This window comes from Heterocephalus glaber, unplaced genomic scaffold (genome assembly GCF_053883595.1).
Source record: "Heterocephalus glaber isolate CG9 unplaced genomic scaffold, H.glaber_assembly_v1.0 deba00000347, whole genome shotgun sequence".
In the NCBI taxonomy this organism is placed as follows: domain Eukaryota; kingdom Metazoa; phylum Chordata; class Mammalia; order Rodentia; family Bathyergidae; genus Heterocephalus; species Heterocephalus glaber.
In genome coordinates this window covers 51740251-51759692 of record NW_028258143.1, presented here as the reverse complement: position 1 = coordinate 51759692, position 19442 = coordinate 51740251, and the positions used below count along the sequence as shown (strand labels likewise).

The window sequence follows — 19442 nt, the reverse complement described above, 5'->3', positions numbered from 1 at the left end:
CCCAGCGCGGTGCAGCCGCGGAAGCTAGTTTCTCAGTGTTGGGATCTCCACTGTACGAGCTATGAATGGCTCCCTCCCACCACCCCACATCTCTAATGCAGCACCTGTAGAGCAGGTGTTGGTTTGCTTGGATCTTTGCTTGTCCCAACTCAGAGGAAACACAGTTCTCCGGTCGGATCTGAACGTTCGGGATTAGAATGGATTGGAATCACCTTAGGACCCGGCAGCTCTGGTGGCGGTAGTTTAGCCATACTTGGCTGGAATCCTTGCATCCTGGGTTAGGTTTGAGGTCAGATGAGCGGGCTGAGGGGCGAGGAGGTAGAGGCTAGGTGCTTTAAAAACCTACTTCCTAATTTCAAGTTTCACACCATAAGGAGTTGAACAGAGTTGTAACTCGAGTTTGTTTACTACTGCTGAGTACTGGCTGTATTGGATGAAGAATATAATTTTTAGGCTAGTCACTTTAATAAATAGGATTATGTGCCTGTCCCATAAATACCTCCACCTCGAAATAATTGCTGCACAACCACTGTGTTGCCCCAGTGGTTGGTAAAATCCTGTGATCCTAATAAAACTATCATTAAGGAACCGTGGAGTAAACTTATCTAAAGATAAAGGTACTGTGCTAATCGTTGCAATCCAATTGCTCTAGGAGAGAAATGAAGTCATTCTCTGGCAAAGATCTCCCAAGGCCAACTGCGCCCCGTTCCTCTCTAGGGAGTTATTTTGGGGCAATGCCTGGCCTCAGGCTCTGGGTCTCTGCCTGGTCAACTCCGGAGCAACTCAAAAGTTTATCTGTGGGGCAGGGGATGTAGCTCAGCGCTGCCATACCTGCCAGGCAAGCGCAAGGTCCTGAGTTTGATCGCCCATACCAAGAAAAAGAAGTGTATCTATGGATCTTGTAAATCCTAAGGAGTTACTAAAGCCACTTCCTCATCTTTGCCAGCTCTCTGGACCCACTAGAACCAGACTCACTCTATCCCAAACTCTATATCCCTGGATGCAGAGAATCTGATCTGGAGGGTCAGGGGACCACTGAGAGAGCCCCTAGTTCAGGGAAACATGGAACCCACTTTCAAGCCCTCATTGTTCTGTTTCTGCCTCCTTCACCACTCTGGGTGTCACAAATGTGGTCAACTCCTGACTCCAGCTGACACTATTTGTCAAGGCAAATACAGGTACCAACTTTCCTTAGCACTTTTGATCCCCAACTGTATCTTGCCAGGGGCAACTTTGCAAAGCCCATTTTAATAGACACAAAAGCTATTGAAACCACTGGTCTCAGTGTATCATCACTGAACTTGTTCCTAAAATCATGCCCAGAGGGACTGGCTTCTTTCAGGGACTAGAGGCCGAGCCTGTCCCCACCTTTTACCCGTGGTGAGCAGGTCCTGGAGAGCAACAAGGGAGGGGAGGGCTCTTCTGTGCCATAATGGGCCTAGGAAACATGTGGCCCAGCTAGATTCCTGCTTCTGAAGCGGGTTGGAGCACCAGCCCTTGGAACCAGGGTAAAAGCTGCCAGCTCCAGTCCCAGTCCACCGGCAGGGCTGTGGTCTCAACCTCTGAAGTTCCAGGAGCCCCAGGGTGGAAGCCCCCAGAGGGCCAGTATTAGAGGTCAGTTTAGGGTTAGATGCAGGTGGCCAGCTTGCCAGATGCTGTTCACATCTGGGTGAGTGGGGCCGAAGCTCGAATTCCCAGTGTAACAAACGGGTCCAGTGTGCCCCTGGGGTTGGGGGTGGGAGGAGAGGGGTAGGAAGGTCTCCAGGAGAGCCAAGGAGGGTGGTTTTGTGTGCGAAAGCACCTGAGATGGGGCAAATCTTGTTTCTGGATTGGTAAAACCCTGTAGGAAGGCCAGGCCCAGGGTGTAGAGCCAAGAAAATGTAATCAGCACTTCCGTTTGCAGGTTAATCTCAAGGCAAATCCACGAGGATGAAGGAAAAATTAAAGGAAGGGCTAGGGGTGGGGAGCAGGTGCTGGCACCTGGAAGTGCCTGCCAACTGGCCAATGTTGGACCGGCAGTGCATAAGGCAGATTTTTAAAATACTCTAGCTAACAGGTTTGGTTTTTCTTTCCTTGTGCATTCTGTAAAAAAGTTCAGACTCAAAAAGAACCACTTCTGCTTGACCCCCTTGTAACGGTCAGATGCAAGGAACGCAGACACAGTGGGTTTAGAAGGTATTTACTCTCGAGCAGGGTCTGGTCAAGGCTCAGGGGAACTGTGCTTCTCAGGGAGTCCTCTTATGCCAAACGAAGGTGTCTGTTCCCCTTCCTCTCCAGATGCGTTTCCTGCGCTGGGAGGCCGAGCCTGGGGCCAGGTAGGTTCCTTGGAGACCTGCCCTTCCCCTTTCATTTAAAAGTTCTCCAGCAATTGGGAAAAATGACGCCGGGTCTCCACGACCTTGGGGCTACTTCTCAGGCTTCATGGGGCAGCTTGGTCAGGATCTTCACACCCCCCGATGTGATGAGAACTGTGTGTTCAAACTGGGCAGATCTGAAAACACACGCAGTGGTGGGGGTGGTCAGGGCACTGTGAGCGCCCTAGGGGCCCAAGCAGTAGCTCAAGGCCCTGCTCTCCCGCCAATCTCCCCTTCTCAACGCCTTAAAAGGCACAGGGCCCAAAGCAAAACACCTTTGGTTGTCTAGGGAGATCACAGTCCACGCATCCTCCAGGACTTTAAATTCAGGAGATCCTTCGGTGATGATTGGCTCTGTAAAAGGGAAAATATTTACTGCAGTGACCTCATCAGATTATTGTCATTGTTTCAGCTGATGAGAGGGAGAGAGAGAGGGAGGGAGGGAGAGCCCCCCCCCCTCCTTCACCCACCGGTTCCCGTTGTCATCTTGCAAGGGCTAATTGATGCTGCTTACATAGTATACTACAAACTAAACAGTGGGAAGAGGCCGCACTACGGCATTAAAAAGTGTATTAAGTTGCCTTGTTCATAATTTTTTAGAGAAAGAAGGGCATTTTAATCAAGCCTTAATTAGGACCCCGTGGATAATAACCATCCAAACACCAGTCCTTCTTATAAATACCAGTCAGTTTTTAAAATATTTGAATTTTTAAAACATGCTTAAAATGTTCATTAATCAGCAAATAACAATTTTCTTATTTCCCTCTAATTGCTTCTCCATTAAGTACCACAGTCAGAAATAGGAGGCCTTCGTGGCCCTAGGTGACTGGAATTTGGTGGTGACACCAACTGCAGGATCAGCCAGGAATGGGCCACCAGAGAGCACATGCCACTTGCTGACAGGGAGCAAGGGACATAATCACCTCTAGTTACTGGGTGTTAATGAAAAAACAAAACAAAAAAAGCAAACACCACATTAGGCTGGTAACAGAATTAGAGGTTGGATGGCTGCCGTCCCCTAAATGTGTCGGTAAGTATCTGATTTAGGAAGATGGGGCTCAAGGATATTATTTAATCAGATTTACTATGCATCCGAATTGTTTCATTATGCTGATTGGCTTTATTAGTCCTTCAAGGGACTGCTGGCCTAGGCCAGCACCACGGTTTCCACCCATGAGCCACAGCTCTCAAAGAGGAGCCCCAGCTTTACCTATGGTGAATGCCATGCCCTCCTCCATGAGCAGATCACTGTCATTTGCTGCAAAACAAAAAACAGGGAGGTGGGCTGAGAACAGGAAACAAGAACAGAGAGGAACAGGTTTAGGGGAGTTGGGGATACTTGAAAAACTTGGTCATTTTCTTTCGGGAAGAAAGAAAGGTGGAGGCTTCTAGATTCCCAGATGACCCTCTGGGTCAAACATGAGGCTCCTGGGCTTCAGCCCTTGCAGTGTCTGTGCTCTGGGTCAAGACCCCATTCCCCACAATTTCTCAAGGCATGGTAGGGGCAGCCTAGGTGTTTTAGACGGATCCTTTTTACCCTTTCTATGTCCCCCAGCCACCTGCTGATAGGTCTCCTGATCTCACTGGGTCCTGGGTTTTCCCCCCATCCCTACCTTAAAGAGAAAGAAATCTCAGGGAAGGATGAAAAGAGAAGGCAGCCTATAGATATGCAGAATGGGGCAGGAGATGGGGTCTCCATCCTCAACTCCAGGGATGGGCACTGGGCGGGACACAGCTCTGGTGACCAGCCCTTTCTGCATTCTCACCTTGGACCTCTTCTGAGCTGCCTAAAGTGGAGCTCTTCGGTCTGAAAGGGTTCTGTCCAGCTGGGTCCCTAGGGACCCACGGGCCATAGGTTACAGGCAGTAGTTCCTCTAGGGATCAATCTTACTCTCAAGTGTATATGTTGAGGCCCGAGGACCAACTTTCCTTTGGTCCCAGTCCAAATGTGCACTGCTCTGGGGCTCCTCCATACAGCTGCTTCCTACTTTCACCCAAATCCTCCTACCCCTTTGGGCCCACTCCTGCCTTCTCACTGCAGAATGCACATCCAGGCAGCGGAAAAACAGCAAACTCCAGGGAAGGAACACAAGGGTGGGCATAATCAAGACATCACTAAAGAGTGAGTACATGTGCTAAATACATCAGCTGTCAACACTATGTAGGATGTAATGAAGTTTAACCACAACAGTCAGTGGTTAGAAGAGGGGATAGAAAAAGAAAAACAGAAAACAGTCATATGTGCACGCTGCTGGGACACTGATGCAGTGGCATTTTGTTTTCAGTAACTTTTTCTAGACAAATATCCCTTATGCCTTCCAGCCATGGACCCTTTAGGAGAAAACAAACAGCAAAAAAACCCTTATTTGGGGATTGAAACTGCAAGGCTCTAATTTAGTAACACAGTAATGTGCTGGTTAAAATTAAGTAGATATTACACACACACACACACACACACACACACACACAATGTGGATTCAGGCAAGAGGAAAAACCTTCAGGGGCAAAACTACTTGCATTACCCTGATAGCTTCCAAATTAACTTTCTTACCATGATGCCAAATTTCTGGATGTCCGTGAAAGTAAGATCCTATTCCATGTCCCACGAAATGTGGACAGACTTGGAAACCATTCTGATGAGTTATATGGCTTTAAAAGTGACAAAAGATATTTAACTAAATTAGATAAAATTTTAATGCATCCTAGATAAAAAGGAAGTCACTTTGAAATATTCTCTGAAAAAATATCAGTTCTATTTAGAGCCAGATGATAATATTGCTGTTTTCTTTTGCTTTTTTTAAAACATTACTTGGGGCTGGGGGTTTAGCTCAGTGCCACTGTGCCTGCCTCGCAAGCACAAGCTCCTGAGTTCGATCCCTAGTACCAAAAAACAAAACAAAACAAAACATTACTGTTTTCTTTATGCTGGAATGATTTAAATTTTTGCTGATGCTTGAAACAACTCCCTTTAGATATATGAAAAAAGAAGGTATGTATATAACATAATAGTTTGAGTCATTTACTTTAGCATAGATTTCAAACAAGGTCATTAAGAGATGAATATGAATACACATAAATATAGATTAATATACATAACTAAGATATATGTGCATATAGTGTAGGTCATAAAAACCTAACTGGCTTTTGTGGTTGTATGGATAAATTTACTGTGTAAATTCCCACTGATTTAGAAGCTAAACAGAAGAAAATTACAATCTAGAAATGACTTTCCATTATGGTGTCCTTTATTCTGTTCTATTTCAAAATGTTATATATTTTACAGACACAAAAAGAGATGATGTCTGTTTTGTCAATTTTCTTGAAATACTCCAAACTTTGTGAGCATTTTGGAGTTCTACTCAAGACCCGCCCCATTAACAAAATTCACACAGAATTATTTTTTAATCGCTATTATGCTTAAGAGAAGTAGCACTGTGATTTCCAATTCTTAACACTTTGTTAGTTACTTTTACAAGTACATGTTTTGGGTTCCATCTATCCCCTATAAATGAAACCTACCACAAAGAATCAATCCTAAAATCTTTACCCACAAGGCTGAACTTGGTGGTGGTGGGGGCCATAGGAGTATTGGGGATCAAACCCAGGACCTTTGCACTGAGCTACATCCCACCCTTTTAAATTTCTTTTTCTTTTTTTTAAATTTTGAGACAGCCTTGCCAAGTTTCTTAGGTTGAGCTCAAATGTGTGATCTTCCTACCTCAGTCTTTCAGAGTGCTGGGATTACAGGAATGTGCTGCCATGCCTGGCTAGATTTATATTTTCACATGGACAAAAGGCACGATATCCCTAATGCTACCCATAACAATGTATTGGAATTCATAGAATTATTGCAATTCCTAACAAATTCAAAATTTTTAACTTTCAAACTATAGTTTCCACCAGACTGTAGCTTTAGTTTAACATAAAGCCCTTTTAGTTAGCATCTTTGTGGACATTTGTGTCTATGTACAATTTCTGAACATTTTTAATTACCCTCCTAGATTTCCAAGACTTTTTCACTTAGACCAGGATGTCACTGTATCAAGCAGATGGCAGCTTCTATTGAAATTTAATTTCGATGTCATTGATGGTACAAAAATAGGTAAGCCATGCATATGCTGAGGACAAAAATAAGTCTACGTTTTTTATCTCTTCGGTTATAATTTTGGTTAGGGCTATTTCAGTGGGTCTTTGCACTCTAGGCAGGAGGTATAACATCCTTTCCAAGGCATTTCTATTTGTTCCACATAATTTTTGAATAGAAACGGGTGGAGCGTGGACAGAGGGCAGAAGAGAGAGGACTAAGAGATTATAATCCAGTTTTTTGAAAAACAAGAATGGGTTCTATCTAGAACTGTAAATTATCTTAATTCAGTCATAACAAACCTCAGTGATTCTAAAAGGATTCAATATAAATTATTCTCTTATTTTCTTTCCTTAAAATGAAAAAACTAGTTTTCTTTTTAAATTTTTTTCCCAAGGATCCAACTGATTGGCAGGCGTCACAGCTACATCTTGAATGTGCGTTACAATGGCAATCTCCATTTTAATTTCTGATGAGAGGAGAGGAAGAAAGCCCACTCTGAAGAAACCCTCAGGGTCCCTCCCTGTCATACCTCTCATTCCTCTTCATAAAAGAAGCTATACAATTACTAGGTGGCTAAAGACATCTGAGTGCATTCTCCTACAATTTGCTCCCTGGGTCCTGCTGGAACTTTTGGCTATAGCAGTATCACAGCATCTGTGTGTCACGGATGCAAAGGTTAGAGGGTTTTTACGGCTGAAAAAAAGAGGAAACAAACCAGACAAGTTTCCCTCAGTTCCTTGGTTGAGCACCCACCTCAATGCCTGTTTCCCAGGAACTAAGAATACATTTCTTCTGCTTTTCAGGGTATTTTCCTTTGGATTGGTAGTTATTTTTTAATATATACTCACTGGAGCTAAATGGGATAAAATCTCATTAATGTTCCTAATTGCTGTTTAAAGGCATGTGCCTTCTACTCTACTATTTTGGGATACACTCCATGAGCACAGAATTATTCACCTGATTGCAGGGTTTTAATCTGATTCCACAATCTAAGTGACTGGTAGCAGCAAATTTCACTTCTCTAACACCAAAACAAGTGCTGGTCACCCTAATTGTGGAATGGGAAGCTGGAATGTGCATCTGCCTCTTGCCTGGGATGTCGGGGGAAATGGAAACAACAAGGCAGGCATATGCGTCCAAGAAGTGCCGCAGTTGCTCCCCAACACCAGCTAACGCAGGGCCACGACCCATTTCTGAGCACCAGGGTTTTCTTGCCTTGAACATTTCACCAATGAAATCTTCCTTCTTGCTGAAATCCACTGAACAGAATTCTTCTGATATTAGCTCTTCTGCTCTGATTTCCTTTAACTAAAAATCCTTTAAGATAGTATGACACCTACTGATGAGCCCAGCACATTTATCATTTGAAGCCTTTCATATGGATTATTGGGAGAGAGAGAAGAGGAAGAAGGTATAAAAAGGTAGTTTATGAGCTTACTTTTCAATTATATTGTATCATTACACTTCATATTGTAGTCACAGTTTATAGCTGAAAGAAAAATTTCTTTTAGGAATTTCATCTTGTGACCATTTTCTTCAGTTTATTCCCTTTCATGAGGCAGTTGGACTCAACTGAAATGTTGTTTGGGTAAATGAAATTTCTTAATACATTTCAACTACTTTTATGCCTAAAAATACATTCCCCAAGAGGGCAGAGGAGTACTGTGTTTAAGTACATCCTCTTACAGTGAAACCAAAAAGCATATGGAAATAGTTTTATTACCATTTCTATATGAATCCCGTAAAGCAACACTAACCTCCAAAGGGTCACATCTCTCTAATAAAAGATCTCACATGGCACATGATTTGATGTTTGAATTTTACCTTGATCTTTCTAGATTTTTAATTTAAGCACTAGTGTTTGAATGAAGGAATGCACAAGTCCAGGGATTCCCTCTAATGATAGGAATGTTTAAGTACAATTAGTAATATTTTTGAATGTCAACAACTGTTTTCCAGAAGAGTGGTACATTTTTTTGTTTCAAACTGGATCACAAATTACTGCATTTTCTTACAATAGTGCTGAACTTTTATTTGAGGTTTTCTGTTTCTGAAAAGCAGACATGATGGATTGAAATAAAAGATAATTTATGGCAATGCTTACTTTCATGTGCAGAGAGAAGCAGTGTAATTGTAATTTACAGTAGCTGTCAAGAAAAATCCATCACAGATGACATTAAAATGACTTATTTTGCCTGAGCCACTTATTGTTTAAATGTGCATAATCTAATAGAAAGAGATTATTTTTTTAAAAATCTGCTTTATTATTGTTCTAAATTAATATCAAAACATATACTTATGAATTAAACATTAAAAACCATTTATTGATACTTTCATCATGACATTAGGTTATTTTTTGATTGAGCTGTCATGTTTGTGATGCATGAATATACACACTCATGATACTCTCATACAGATACTAGAGACATAATTATAAAAATACAGATTTAGAAATATCTGAAAGCAAATGGAGGTACAGTGAGTGTACGAACACTATGGCCTAAAGATCACTAGGCACCCCTCATAAAGCAAAAGGGCACAGAGAGAACTTTTTTCATGAAATCACTTTGGCTGATATTTCTTCAGAAACTTCATCCTGTTCTTTAGGTTTTAGAGGAGAATTTCAAAATTTCCAGTAGAGCTCTCAATTTTGGGGTGGTATTAACACAAGATGCTTGAATGTTCTTTTCAGAATGTCGCAGTAGAGGGAGGCTATATAAACATGGCTAATACCTTAAAATAAATGAGACTGCTATGAAATATGTTTGGAAACCTTTGGTCTGTAATGATTTTAAGTACTTTTGGCTCAAAGGTGATATCATTTGTTTATTTACTCCCTTAAGATTTTGCCTGAATAAGAAAAGGCAAAATAATAGATGGCCAGAAACACTGCTTTAATAGATCAGAACAAACATTTGTTAGAATCGGGGCCAGTCTCCTAGCCAGCGGCAGACATAAACCATCTAAATAATGAAATGCATTAGGGTAAAAGTAAAAAGTTCATTGTCTGTTATTTTCCATATAGTTTTGTATGTGCAGTTGTTGGGAATGATCTGGTTTTCAAATTTGCACATGCAAATTCATACTCTGCAAAAATTGACCTTTACATCCAGATAGCTAAAATCCAATGTCATTTTCAATTCTACTCTTCTTCATCATCATCTTCTTCTTTTTTTAATGTAGCTAGAATTAATGTAGTGAATATGTAATGAAATGCATTATCCTGCATGGAGATTTATCAGATTTTCTGACTGAATGCTATGCTTTGCTAGTACTAGCTGGAGTTCACCTGCATGTTGGTGTGGCGTGTGGCTCTTTTTTGTAAAGAGTTAAGTCGTACACAAAAAAAGGGAACAAAGGTCAGCACCCAGCCACCACTTGAATGTGAGATTTTTCTTTTTATTCCCCTTGATGTATACTAGGCTCTGTGTTATTAGTCTTAATGATGGAAAATTGTAGTGTTGATACAAATCTTTTTTTCAAAGTAGTAGGCGGGAGCTCCATTTGTTAGTAAGTTTTTTTTGTGACTAAAAGCCACGGACAGTACATTTATGTAGCAGTAAAAGGCCTAGATGCTCTTTCCATAGCAGAGCTAATTATTCCTACTGTGACCTTACTGATCTAGCCTGTTCCTAGTACATCTCATCTGCACGCCTGTTCCTCTGTGTAGATGGTGTCAGAGAATATGAAAAACCCTATAATGAAACCATTTTCATGATGGAGAAAGGCTACTGGAGTTGCACTTGCTACAAAGAGGCTCAATTATATGAGTAATTGTGATAATTTTCTACATTCATAGCCTTCAATGGGGAAAAAAGAATGAGAGCCACAAAGGAAAATTACTTTAACAAGAAAGTACAGAGAGTAAAAATGGAAGAAGAGACAAAAAGGGGAAAAAATAACCAGAAAAAAAGTTTAAAAAATAGATCTGGAGGGAGGAATAGCGAGACAGGGAGAACAACAGAAATGCTCAAAAGCCCATGTGCAGCTGTGTTGCACAATTAAATTGAATTTTTTTTCTGCAGTTGATGAATGTGACTACTGCAAATGTGCCTCTGTAGTTAGCTATCATTTGTTGTTCCGTGACAGGAAAAGGATAATTACCTCTCAGAGAGAATCAAAGGCTGACATGCCCTTTAGACACAGCCATGAATGCAGAGCTCGATAGAATGCTTGAATAAGAATCTAGTGTTCTCTGCCCCCTTCTACTGAAGAATAAATTTTGTTAAAATGCAAGAGCACCACCAGTAAATTTGTTGAACCCTAGGTGTTCAAAAATATGAGGTGCATCTATCGACTCATCCCATTTGCAAAAATAAAACTGCATTTTGAATTCATTTCTATTATATTCATGGACAGTAAGATAGTGAGATATGCATTAAATTTCTTTTCCCAGTAGGGGTCTGATTCAACATTTCCTATGAAAGAACAGAGAGACACTATCCTTTTTTCCCAGGCTAGTTAGCCTATAATTTAAAACTGTCAAAAACACAATTTTGTTCAAAGTCTTCAATAAAAGCTTCTCAGATATAACCCAAAGAGATTTTACTAAAGTTTGATTCAGACACTGTTACAATATTTTTAAAGCCATAAATACATTTAACTGATATTTTGCTGCCTTTTTCTTTAAAGTATTTGAAGGTGTTTGAAGAAAAAAGGCAGCATCTTTTCAAGGTGACTAAGCCTTCCATCCTTTAGACAAATGGGAAGTATTCAATGGTTCATATTAATGAGAATAGTACTTTAAGGAGTATTGATGTGATGATCTTTAACAAAATGCGTTACTTTTAAATGAAAACACATATTCTGCATGTCTACTTCAAAAGAGTGAAGGAGGGGGGACCTGAAAATAGGTAGCAGACTACAAAAAGAACTCAATGAATTTTCAGAAAACACATATACACTCAAAAAGCAAGCATGGAATACTGTGTGGAAGATATATAGTGGTTTATAGGAAAAATGAATCAGACGAAAAAAGGTCAGAAGAGCACTCTTTCAGGATATTTGCTAATTTACTATCTTGAAAGGTAAGGCCTTCCCAAGTTAACACTTTTCATCTTTCTATCATAGGAGTATGTTTCACTTCACTCCTCTGTACATTTTAGCTTTTCTCCTTTCTCATTATTCAAGGGTTAGGCTACTCAGCCCTTTCTTAGGCACTTTCTTCCACATTTGGTGTGTTTTTTGAGTAAGGGAACTACATTACATACAGACCAATATGTCAAGCTAGAACAAAAGCAGCCATACAAATACTGTTTGCTGCGCCAATAAGTTTCTTTGCTGACCCTGGTATAATTTACTTTCTTAAAACCTTGGTTTTCTTTTTAAACCCAGGGAACAATATTGCAGCCTGGCGGTTCACGTACAGATATCAGACTGAAATGACGGTTCTGAATCAGAAAACATGTCATCAACTTTATACCAAGCCACCAATAACCTTTGTACCACTTGCCAACCCTCCCTTTACTTGTCAGTGCAAAGCTTACCTGATTGTGTTTCCAATTACAGAGAAAGGGGCCCCTGCTCTGCAAGCTGCAATTGCTTCATCTCTACACCTCCTGGCAACTTCCACTAACTTTTTACCACATTCATCCACATTGCCCACCAAATATGTCTCAGAGGTGTCGCCATGGTAGCCATTGTAATAGACCTAAACACAGGCAGAAGTTTTAAAATATATCCTTGTTTTAAAAAATTTACTCTCCCAAAGTACAGTGTTCACCTCTGTGTTCAGTAAATTCATGTAAATTACCCTTTCAAAATTCTCGTTTGCCTTATATTAAAAAAAAGAAAAAATAGATATACTAAAACCTCACAGAAATTAAAAAGATGAAGCCATATAATGATATAACAAAAATCTGAAAAATAAATGTATAGAATGGCTAGTTCAGCATTATGATTAGCAATGCTACTGTAACATTTTGTTTCCTTATTTTATTTCAGAAGGCAAAACTATATATGCAAAAACACTGAGCAGGTATATTGATGTACACAATTGCCACAATAAATTTAGAAAACTAAGAAATATTTAACATAGTAAAAAATTTCTTCAATGTCATGAAGACACATTATCTTTTATTTCCAGTTTTATACTTGGAAGTAATAAATAATGACAAGAAAAAATAAGAAAGACATGTTGGTATTGTAACAAATGACAGGAGAATGTACTTCTAAGAATTAAAGTTATCAAAGTAGGAATGAAATAAGCTATTGAAAAATCTTATGCGAGGAAGTGAAATCTTAACTAAATGTTCCAGATAGCAGAATGTTAATAGAAAACACTCTAAGAGGATTTTAAAAGAATTAGAATATAACAAAACAAAAATTATGAGTAAAATTACAGAAAATATAATTCAGTCTTCAATGATTCAGAAGTCCTTCAGGGTCTTGAAAGACACCAGTTTCATTATTTTTAAAAAATCAATGATTACCAAACACTAGTAAATACAGAAGCCAGAGACTAGCTGAATATTGATCCTTGAATGTAGCATCGTATTTACTATTTTGCATAAATTTTCCCTAATTATTTTTCACAGTTTTCTTTCTCATAAAGTAGAATGAAGAAACTTACAAAAAAGATATTTATCTTCACTTTGTCTTTCAATAATGCCTATCTTAAATCTGTGTACTATTCTGCATCTTAACAAATGCTTCCCTACACTCCATGAAGAAGCAGGAAAGGTCTTTATAAAAATCTCCACTTTGTAAGTCAAGAAATTGGGGCACAGACAGGTAACTTGTCTGGAGTTAGTGACAGAATACAGAGGTAAACCTAGATTAATGTCATGGATGGTTGGCTTCTAATGAAGAGGTTTCACTACTGTATAAATTATCTTAATTACCTTGCAATAGAGTAGTGTTTTATACATTTATTCCCACTTAGGACCTTTTGCAATCTAGGAAAGTATAAATTTTGATTTTATATAAAAGAATATAAAATTTGCTAATATAACTACTCAAGAAATTTTGTAACTATGAATTGTAGTTTTTAAAAATACAAATGTATTACTTTTAAAATTTTTATTTGCTTTTTTGTATTACTTTTTTTTGTTTGTTTGTAGTACTGAGGGCTGAACTCAGGGCCTTTGCACTGGGCCACATTCCTGGCCCTTTTTTATTTTTAAGACAGGGTCTTGCTAAATTGCTTAATTGCCCAGGCTGGGCTTGAACTCAAAATCCTCCTGGTGTAGTCTCCTGTGTAGCTGGGATTACACGCATCTGCCACCAGTCATATTACTTTTTGCCCAGTTTTCAAAATGAATACTTGAAAGATTCAATACATATGGAAATATAATACTTTTGAAAGTCTGTGGTAGTCATTAATAACTACTGTGTTTATCCACAAACTATTCTTGTTTTGTACTTCACTTACTTAACAAATATTTATTGAGCAACTACTAAGAGCATTATATTGTCTTTTTTTAAAAAAAATTCAACCTTCAAGGTTGAAAAAGAAATCTATCTTCTTGTGATACATAGCAGACATAAACAACTATAAAATTTAATAAGTATATCCTGATAAAAGTATAAAACATGGTAATGGAGTTCTTCACTTTTTAAAATATTTCATAAGAAATACAATTTAAAGGGCTGGTGAAAGGGCTGGGGATTTAGCTCAGTGGTTTTGATGCCTGCTACACAAGCGCAAGGACCCGAGTTTGATCCCCGGTACCAAAAAAAAAAACAAAAAAAGGGCTGGGGATTTAGCTCACTGGCGCTGTGCTTGGCTGGCAAGTGCAAGGTCCCGAGTTCGATTTCTGGTACCAAAAAAAAAAGGAAGTATAATTTAAGATACTGACCTATGTTTCCTAGACTCTTTCATATTTCTAGATACTCGAAAGTATATCATTATACTCTATGAGCTTCATAATTATAAAGATAGTGTAAAATTTTTTTCCCCCAGTACTGGGGATCGAACTCAGGACCTTGCACTTGCGAGGCAGGCACAGTGCCACTGAGCTAAATCCCAGGCCAAGACAGTGTAAATTTTAAAACTGAAATTACTTATTAAAAGCCTTTAGGAAACTTCAACAAGGAATAAAGTATTCCATTTGAACACATTGGAAACAGAGAAGAATATGCTGATTTCATTCAGACAGCAATATTTTGTTAGAGGATGCTTAGGTGAAAAAATAAATGTAAAACTCTAAATCAAGTTCAATCCAAAATAAACCTGTATCATGAAAAAGACTTTATTTTTAGGTATGCTTCATAAATTTCCTCCTACATGATTCTGACTTGGAAAGATACCAACAGAATATGTGGAGCAAATGTTCAAGTATTCAATAAGATAAAAAAGTATTCTAAGTAGGATATAGAAAATAACTGAGCAATAAGAGGATTGTTGGCTCTATCCATATATAAACTGGTATGAAGAAATTTAAACAATTAAAAATCTGACTGAATTCAATGGTTGGATATCATCTCATTAGATTTTCATCTCATTCATACTCTTAGCTAAGTTTCAGTCTGAATATAAAATAACTAGTAAAAATATTTCATTAGCTAGGCATGGTGGTACACATCTGTAATCCCAGCACTTGGGAGGCTGAGGCAGGGATCACCATGAGTTCTAGCCCAGCCTGGGCTATCTCAAAAAATAAAATGAAACACATTTTCTCATTAATAGCAACTATATTTCTTGAATGTTGTCCATCTCAACTAATTCTCATCAGATGTTTAAATTTTACTTAAAATGTATTTATTAAAATAAAATGAGCACAAATATTCCAAGTCTGAGAATGGTGAAAGGCTAAGAAATTTAGAAAAGGTTAGAGGTTTTACAATTTGAAGGCCCTCTGTTAAATTACTCAAGTTTGTTATCTAAAAAAGAGCATTAACTGTTTAGTGAAAACTTAAGTTCAGAGAAAAAAACAACTCTTATATGGTTTGAGCTCGAGACTCTATACCAGAAATGGAATTACGTTACCTTCAGGGATTTTAATAAATCTAGGGAACACTGCTAGCAAAAGAGTTGCTGTCCAAATAGACTGACACACAGGCCAATGTAGCCCCTAATGACAGAGTAAGATAATGACAGGCCCCACTCAAAATCAGCAGGAAGAGGAAGATCAATCTTGGCAGAGTGAAGGAAAAATGCTGGCTTTCTTCGTGTTAGCTCATCTCATACATATCTAGCTTCGGCAGCTGCCCAGTGCTGTGGTGCTCTGCATTAACTACACAGTGGATCAATAACAATTACACCTTCTCAAAAACATGACACATAGCAGGATTGGGTTGACATTTCACTTAGGCCAACATTGATCTCAGTGCATCTGATTCCAGCCCTAAATTCAAGTCAGGCCTGGGTTTACTTGGAATAAACACACAGTTAAAGACAAAAAAAGGAAACCAGCTGCTTGCGTCTGGGGATAGAAGTAAACAGCACTTCTACTGGTGCAGTTCAAATTTTCAATCCACTCTTTTTCCTGTTGCTACCAGCAATTCTGAAGTTGATCAAAGACTATTTTTTATATGATTTACTCACCGTGACATCAATGTTGATAATATCTCCATCCTGAAGAGGTCGACTAAAACATAAACAGAAAAAAAATGGTGATAGACAGATCTCAATAAAAGGAATATAAAAATAAATACCTAATGATTACTATCACAAAATCAATGAGTCACAGTGATAATTCAAAGTGAAGGAGGAATAAATGCAATAACTAGATGTGATCGCTATTTTGTCACATCAAATTTTATAAAAAAAAATGTCTAAAATGTACCAATATAATTAATTTTTAAAAAATACATAAAATGAACATACTGACATTGTTTAATAATCCACTATTCTTTAAAATGACATACTAAAAAATAAATAAATAAATAAAATGAAATACGTATCACTTACTTAATTTTGTAAAGAATGAAAACAATAGCTGATAACAAAAATTGCCTATGTTGTATTTTTATGTATTTGGTAAAAACTGAACAAGGTAAAAGAAATAGTTATGGCATAACCACTTTTGTAGATACTGCTTTAACATTAAATGGTGACATTATATCCATTTAGCAGTGAAATACTTCAAAATTTTTATTTTTATCATTATCAACTTAGAAGTTTTCAGTGGATTTCAATGAACTATAGTGTCTTTCAATATAAGTTATAAATCTTAGTTTCATGTTTTAGTTTCTAAAGGAACAATATGTTGTTATTAAAGAATGAATACCTGTCAGGAATACCATGACAGAGCACATTGTTTACAGAGGTACAAACAGATTTTGGAAAGGCTCCATAGCCTAGAGGTGAGGGATAGGCATTATGACTGATGATTTCCTGATGAACAAGAGCATCTATCTCTTCAGTTGTCATGTCAACCTAAAATATTAAATAAAGAAATTGGCAACAGTTGAAGACATTTCCTGTATTTACTGACTATGCCTGTAACAACAGCACTTCCATGTGGGACAGTATAAATTTACTATGATAAACATATGGTACCACATTTTAATTAATTTTGACTAATGTTATCATGCTCAATTGGGCTTTTTTGATGATTATTTGGGTATATCGTGGTGTTATGGACCACTAGCAAATAGAAAAGTTCAACTCTAGGATCCTCTAAATCATTTGTGAGTCATTAAATGAAATGACTCCTGTTTGGCCTGAAGATTTCAACACTGTGGTCTTCAGTAGTTCCTTCACTTTCCTCAATGGTTAGTGCCCTGGCTAATGAAAAACTATAAATAAGTGCTCAAAAGGATCTTTGGTTTAGACAACAAGGCTGGAAGAGTAGGTCAATCTACACTTTTTTATTTTAGTGAAACATTTCATGAATTTTGCAGCAATGGCAGGGAGATTATGCTTCACCATTTAGAAAACTTAGTCTGATATATTTTATAGAGATTTGATTTTCATTAATTTTGATTTCTTTCATGTCTAAATAAACAAATGCTTAAAAATTTTTTGCCTTACCAGAAGGTATCCAACTGCTCTCAGAAAACTGAAATTGAGTTTGTATGTGCGTGTATTTGTGGGACTGGGACTTGAACCCAGGGCCTCACCCATGCAAGGGAGCACTCTGCCACTGAGCTATATCACAAGGCCCTGAGATTGAGTTGGTTTTTTTGGTACCAGGGATCAAACTCAGGTCCTTGCACCTGCAAGGCAGGCGGCGGAACCACTGAGCTAAATCCTCAGCAAGATTGAGTTTTATAAGCACATGAAGGCTATCTCTATGATATAAAATTCTAAAATAAAAATAAAATCTTTTATTAAAAATTAACTATTCAATCATTTCCCATGCTACTTTATATTCAAGTTATGCTTCGTTATGTCACTATAAAAAGTTTATTACACAGATGGCACAGTAAGCTACTTCATCTTTGAGTCTCACTTCCTAAATTTTTCCCACCTTTTGGAGAATATAGACATATATTTGCTTTTATGATCTTTAAGTAGCAGGGCATTTCTGATTATTATGAAAGAACTAATCTTATGGTAAGATGGTTGTACATAACTATATTTACATATTACCAATAGTTTTGTGTATCTGGTCTGATCTTTCTTTACAGAGATAATGTCCCCCCCCCAAAAAAAGAGGTAAAATACAAGACAAAATAGCTCTAGGCACACAGGGAAAAAAAAATGTGGGAAATAAAAGTAGAAACTCTAGGCAGGAGTAAGGGGGCACTAGTCAAAGCCATCTGCCATTGATCAACCTGGATAGGATGAGTTCGTCCAAAGTGCCTCTAGAATTCTGCTAGTTAAAAATGGATTTGGATTTTCAAATTACCTCTAGAATGAACACATAAAATAATAAAATTCCTTTCTCCTATTCCAAGGCTTTACTTTTTTAACAAATTAGATTATATAAAAGAATAGTTAGGGAGAAAGAGAAAGAAAGAGGAGTGTTTGTTGCCCCTCATGTAAGCCAGTCTGAGACTTGGTAAGATGCCACCTTTAAACTCTTCCCAGCCAGGAGGAGGACATGCCGGGCCAGCTGACAAGCCTGATGAAGCCCTTGAATCTGATCTTCATTCTTAACTTCTATGCTGTCTCCCCAGCCGGGTACAATGCCTGTCGTCACATAGTCTGGCTTCTTTATATGCTTGAGGAAAAAAGGATTGAAAACGAAGATCAGAACTCAGCGTGTGACAATGGGATCATTTTTTTCGGACACAGCCTCCTGCTTCATGAAGCTCTGCCCTTCCTGCCGGAGCACCGACCTCCGTAGCCAGCACAACAGACCCTCCAGGCTGCCCCCAGTTCCTTCCCCTGCCCTTTTGAACTTAACATTGCCTGTTAGTGCTGCCTCTGGATGGTCTGTTAACCTCACCATGGTCTGAGTCAAACTGGACTGAAGCAGACTTCTGGTCAAAACAAACAGTAGTTTTCTTTTCTTCCTCCTCCCCACCCTGTTGGAAGCCTATCACCATTTAAAAATACCACCAAACTTCCAATTTGCCAAATAATTTATTAAGAGACACTTTCATCTTCTTAACACAAAGATAAAATTTATGGAAAGGATGGTTCCTAGTATCATCTTTCAATGAATATATGTAAAAAGGCTGACAATCAAGTCCATGCAGCCTCTTAGACATACAGTTTCCTTTTACTTGGAAACCCTACTCAAATTGGGTGCTAAAACATAAAACAAAGCAGTTTTCTTTTCTCCCCCAAGTACATTAAAATTACTTAGAACATATCCATCATTTGTTAAGAGTAACAGCGCCCCTAAACTCAAAACATTCAAACCTAATCACCCTTGTAGACCATCCTCTACCACTTACTCAAACCCACTGGTAGTACTCAGAAAATAATACCATCTTACACACAGAGCCTCTTTCAGGCCCAAGGTTCATACAGCCCTTAATAATTTATTTATAGCAACCGTACATATGCACTGTTGAACAGAACACAGTAAGGCTACACAGTGGTTTGGGACAGGAAGCTAACGAAGGTCACACTATTCAGTGGCAACATCATGTAACTCTGGAAGGATTGAGACTAGGGCTCTTCTCTTTGTGAAGAGTGCCATGCTGGTTTTTCCTGTCCA

At 38.5% G+C, this 19442-nt stretch overlaps 1 protein-coding gene across 5 annotated transcripts in view; it reads right to left on the bottom strand.

The window, feature by feature from the left end:
* Window positions 1–2163: 2163 nt before the first annotated feature.
* Window positions 2164–19442, bottom strand: part of Metap1d (methionyl aminopeptidase type 1D, mitochondrial) — a 95216-nt gene continuing 77937 nt past the window's right edge. For all 5 annotated transcript variants that reach the window (XM_021238570.2, XM_004857674.3, XM_004857673.3 and 2 more), the window contains 8 exons: window positions 18345–18494; window positions 16614–16762; window positions 15929–15971; window positions 11928–12091; window positions 4906–5003; window positions 3565–3612; window positions 2630–2708; window positions 2164–2491 (listed from right to left, as the gene is read on the bottom strand). In XM_021238570.2, coding sequence (XP_021094229.1) covers window positions 2413–2491; window positions 2630–2708; window positions 3565–3612; window positions 4906–5003; window positions 11928–12091; window positions 15929–15971; window positions 16614–16762; window positions 18345–18494 — 810 coding nt within the window. In that variant the 3' untranslated portion in view covers window positions 2164–2412. The remainder of the gene's footprint in view (window positions 2492–2629; window positions 2709–3564; window positions 3613–4905; window positions 5004–11927; window positions 12092–15928; window positions 15972–16613; window positions 16763–18344; window positions 18495–19442) is intronic.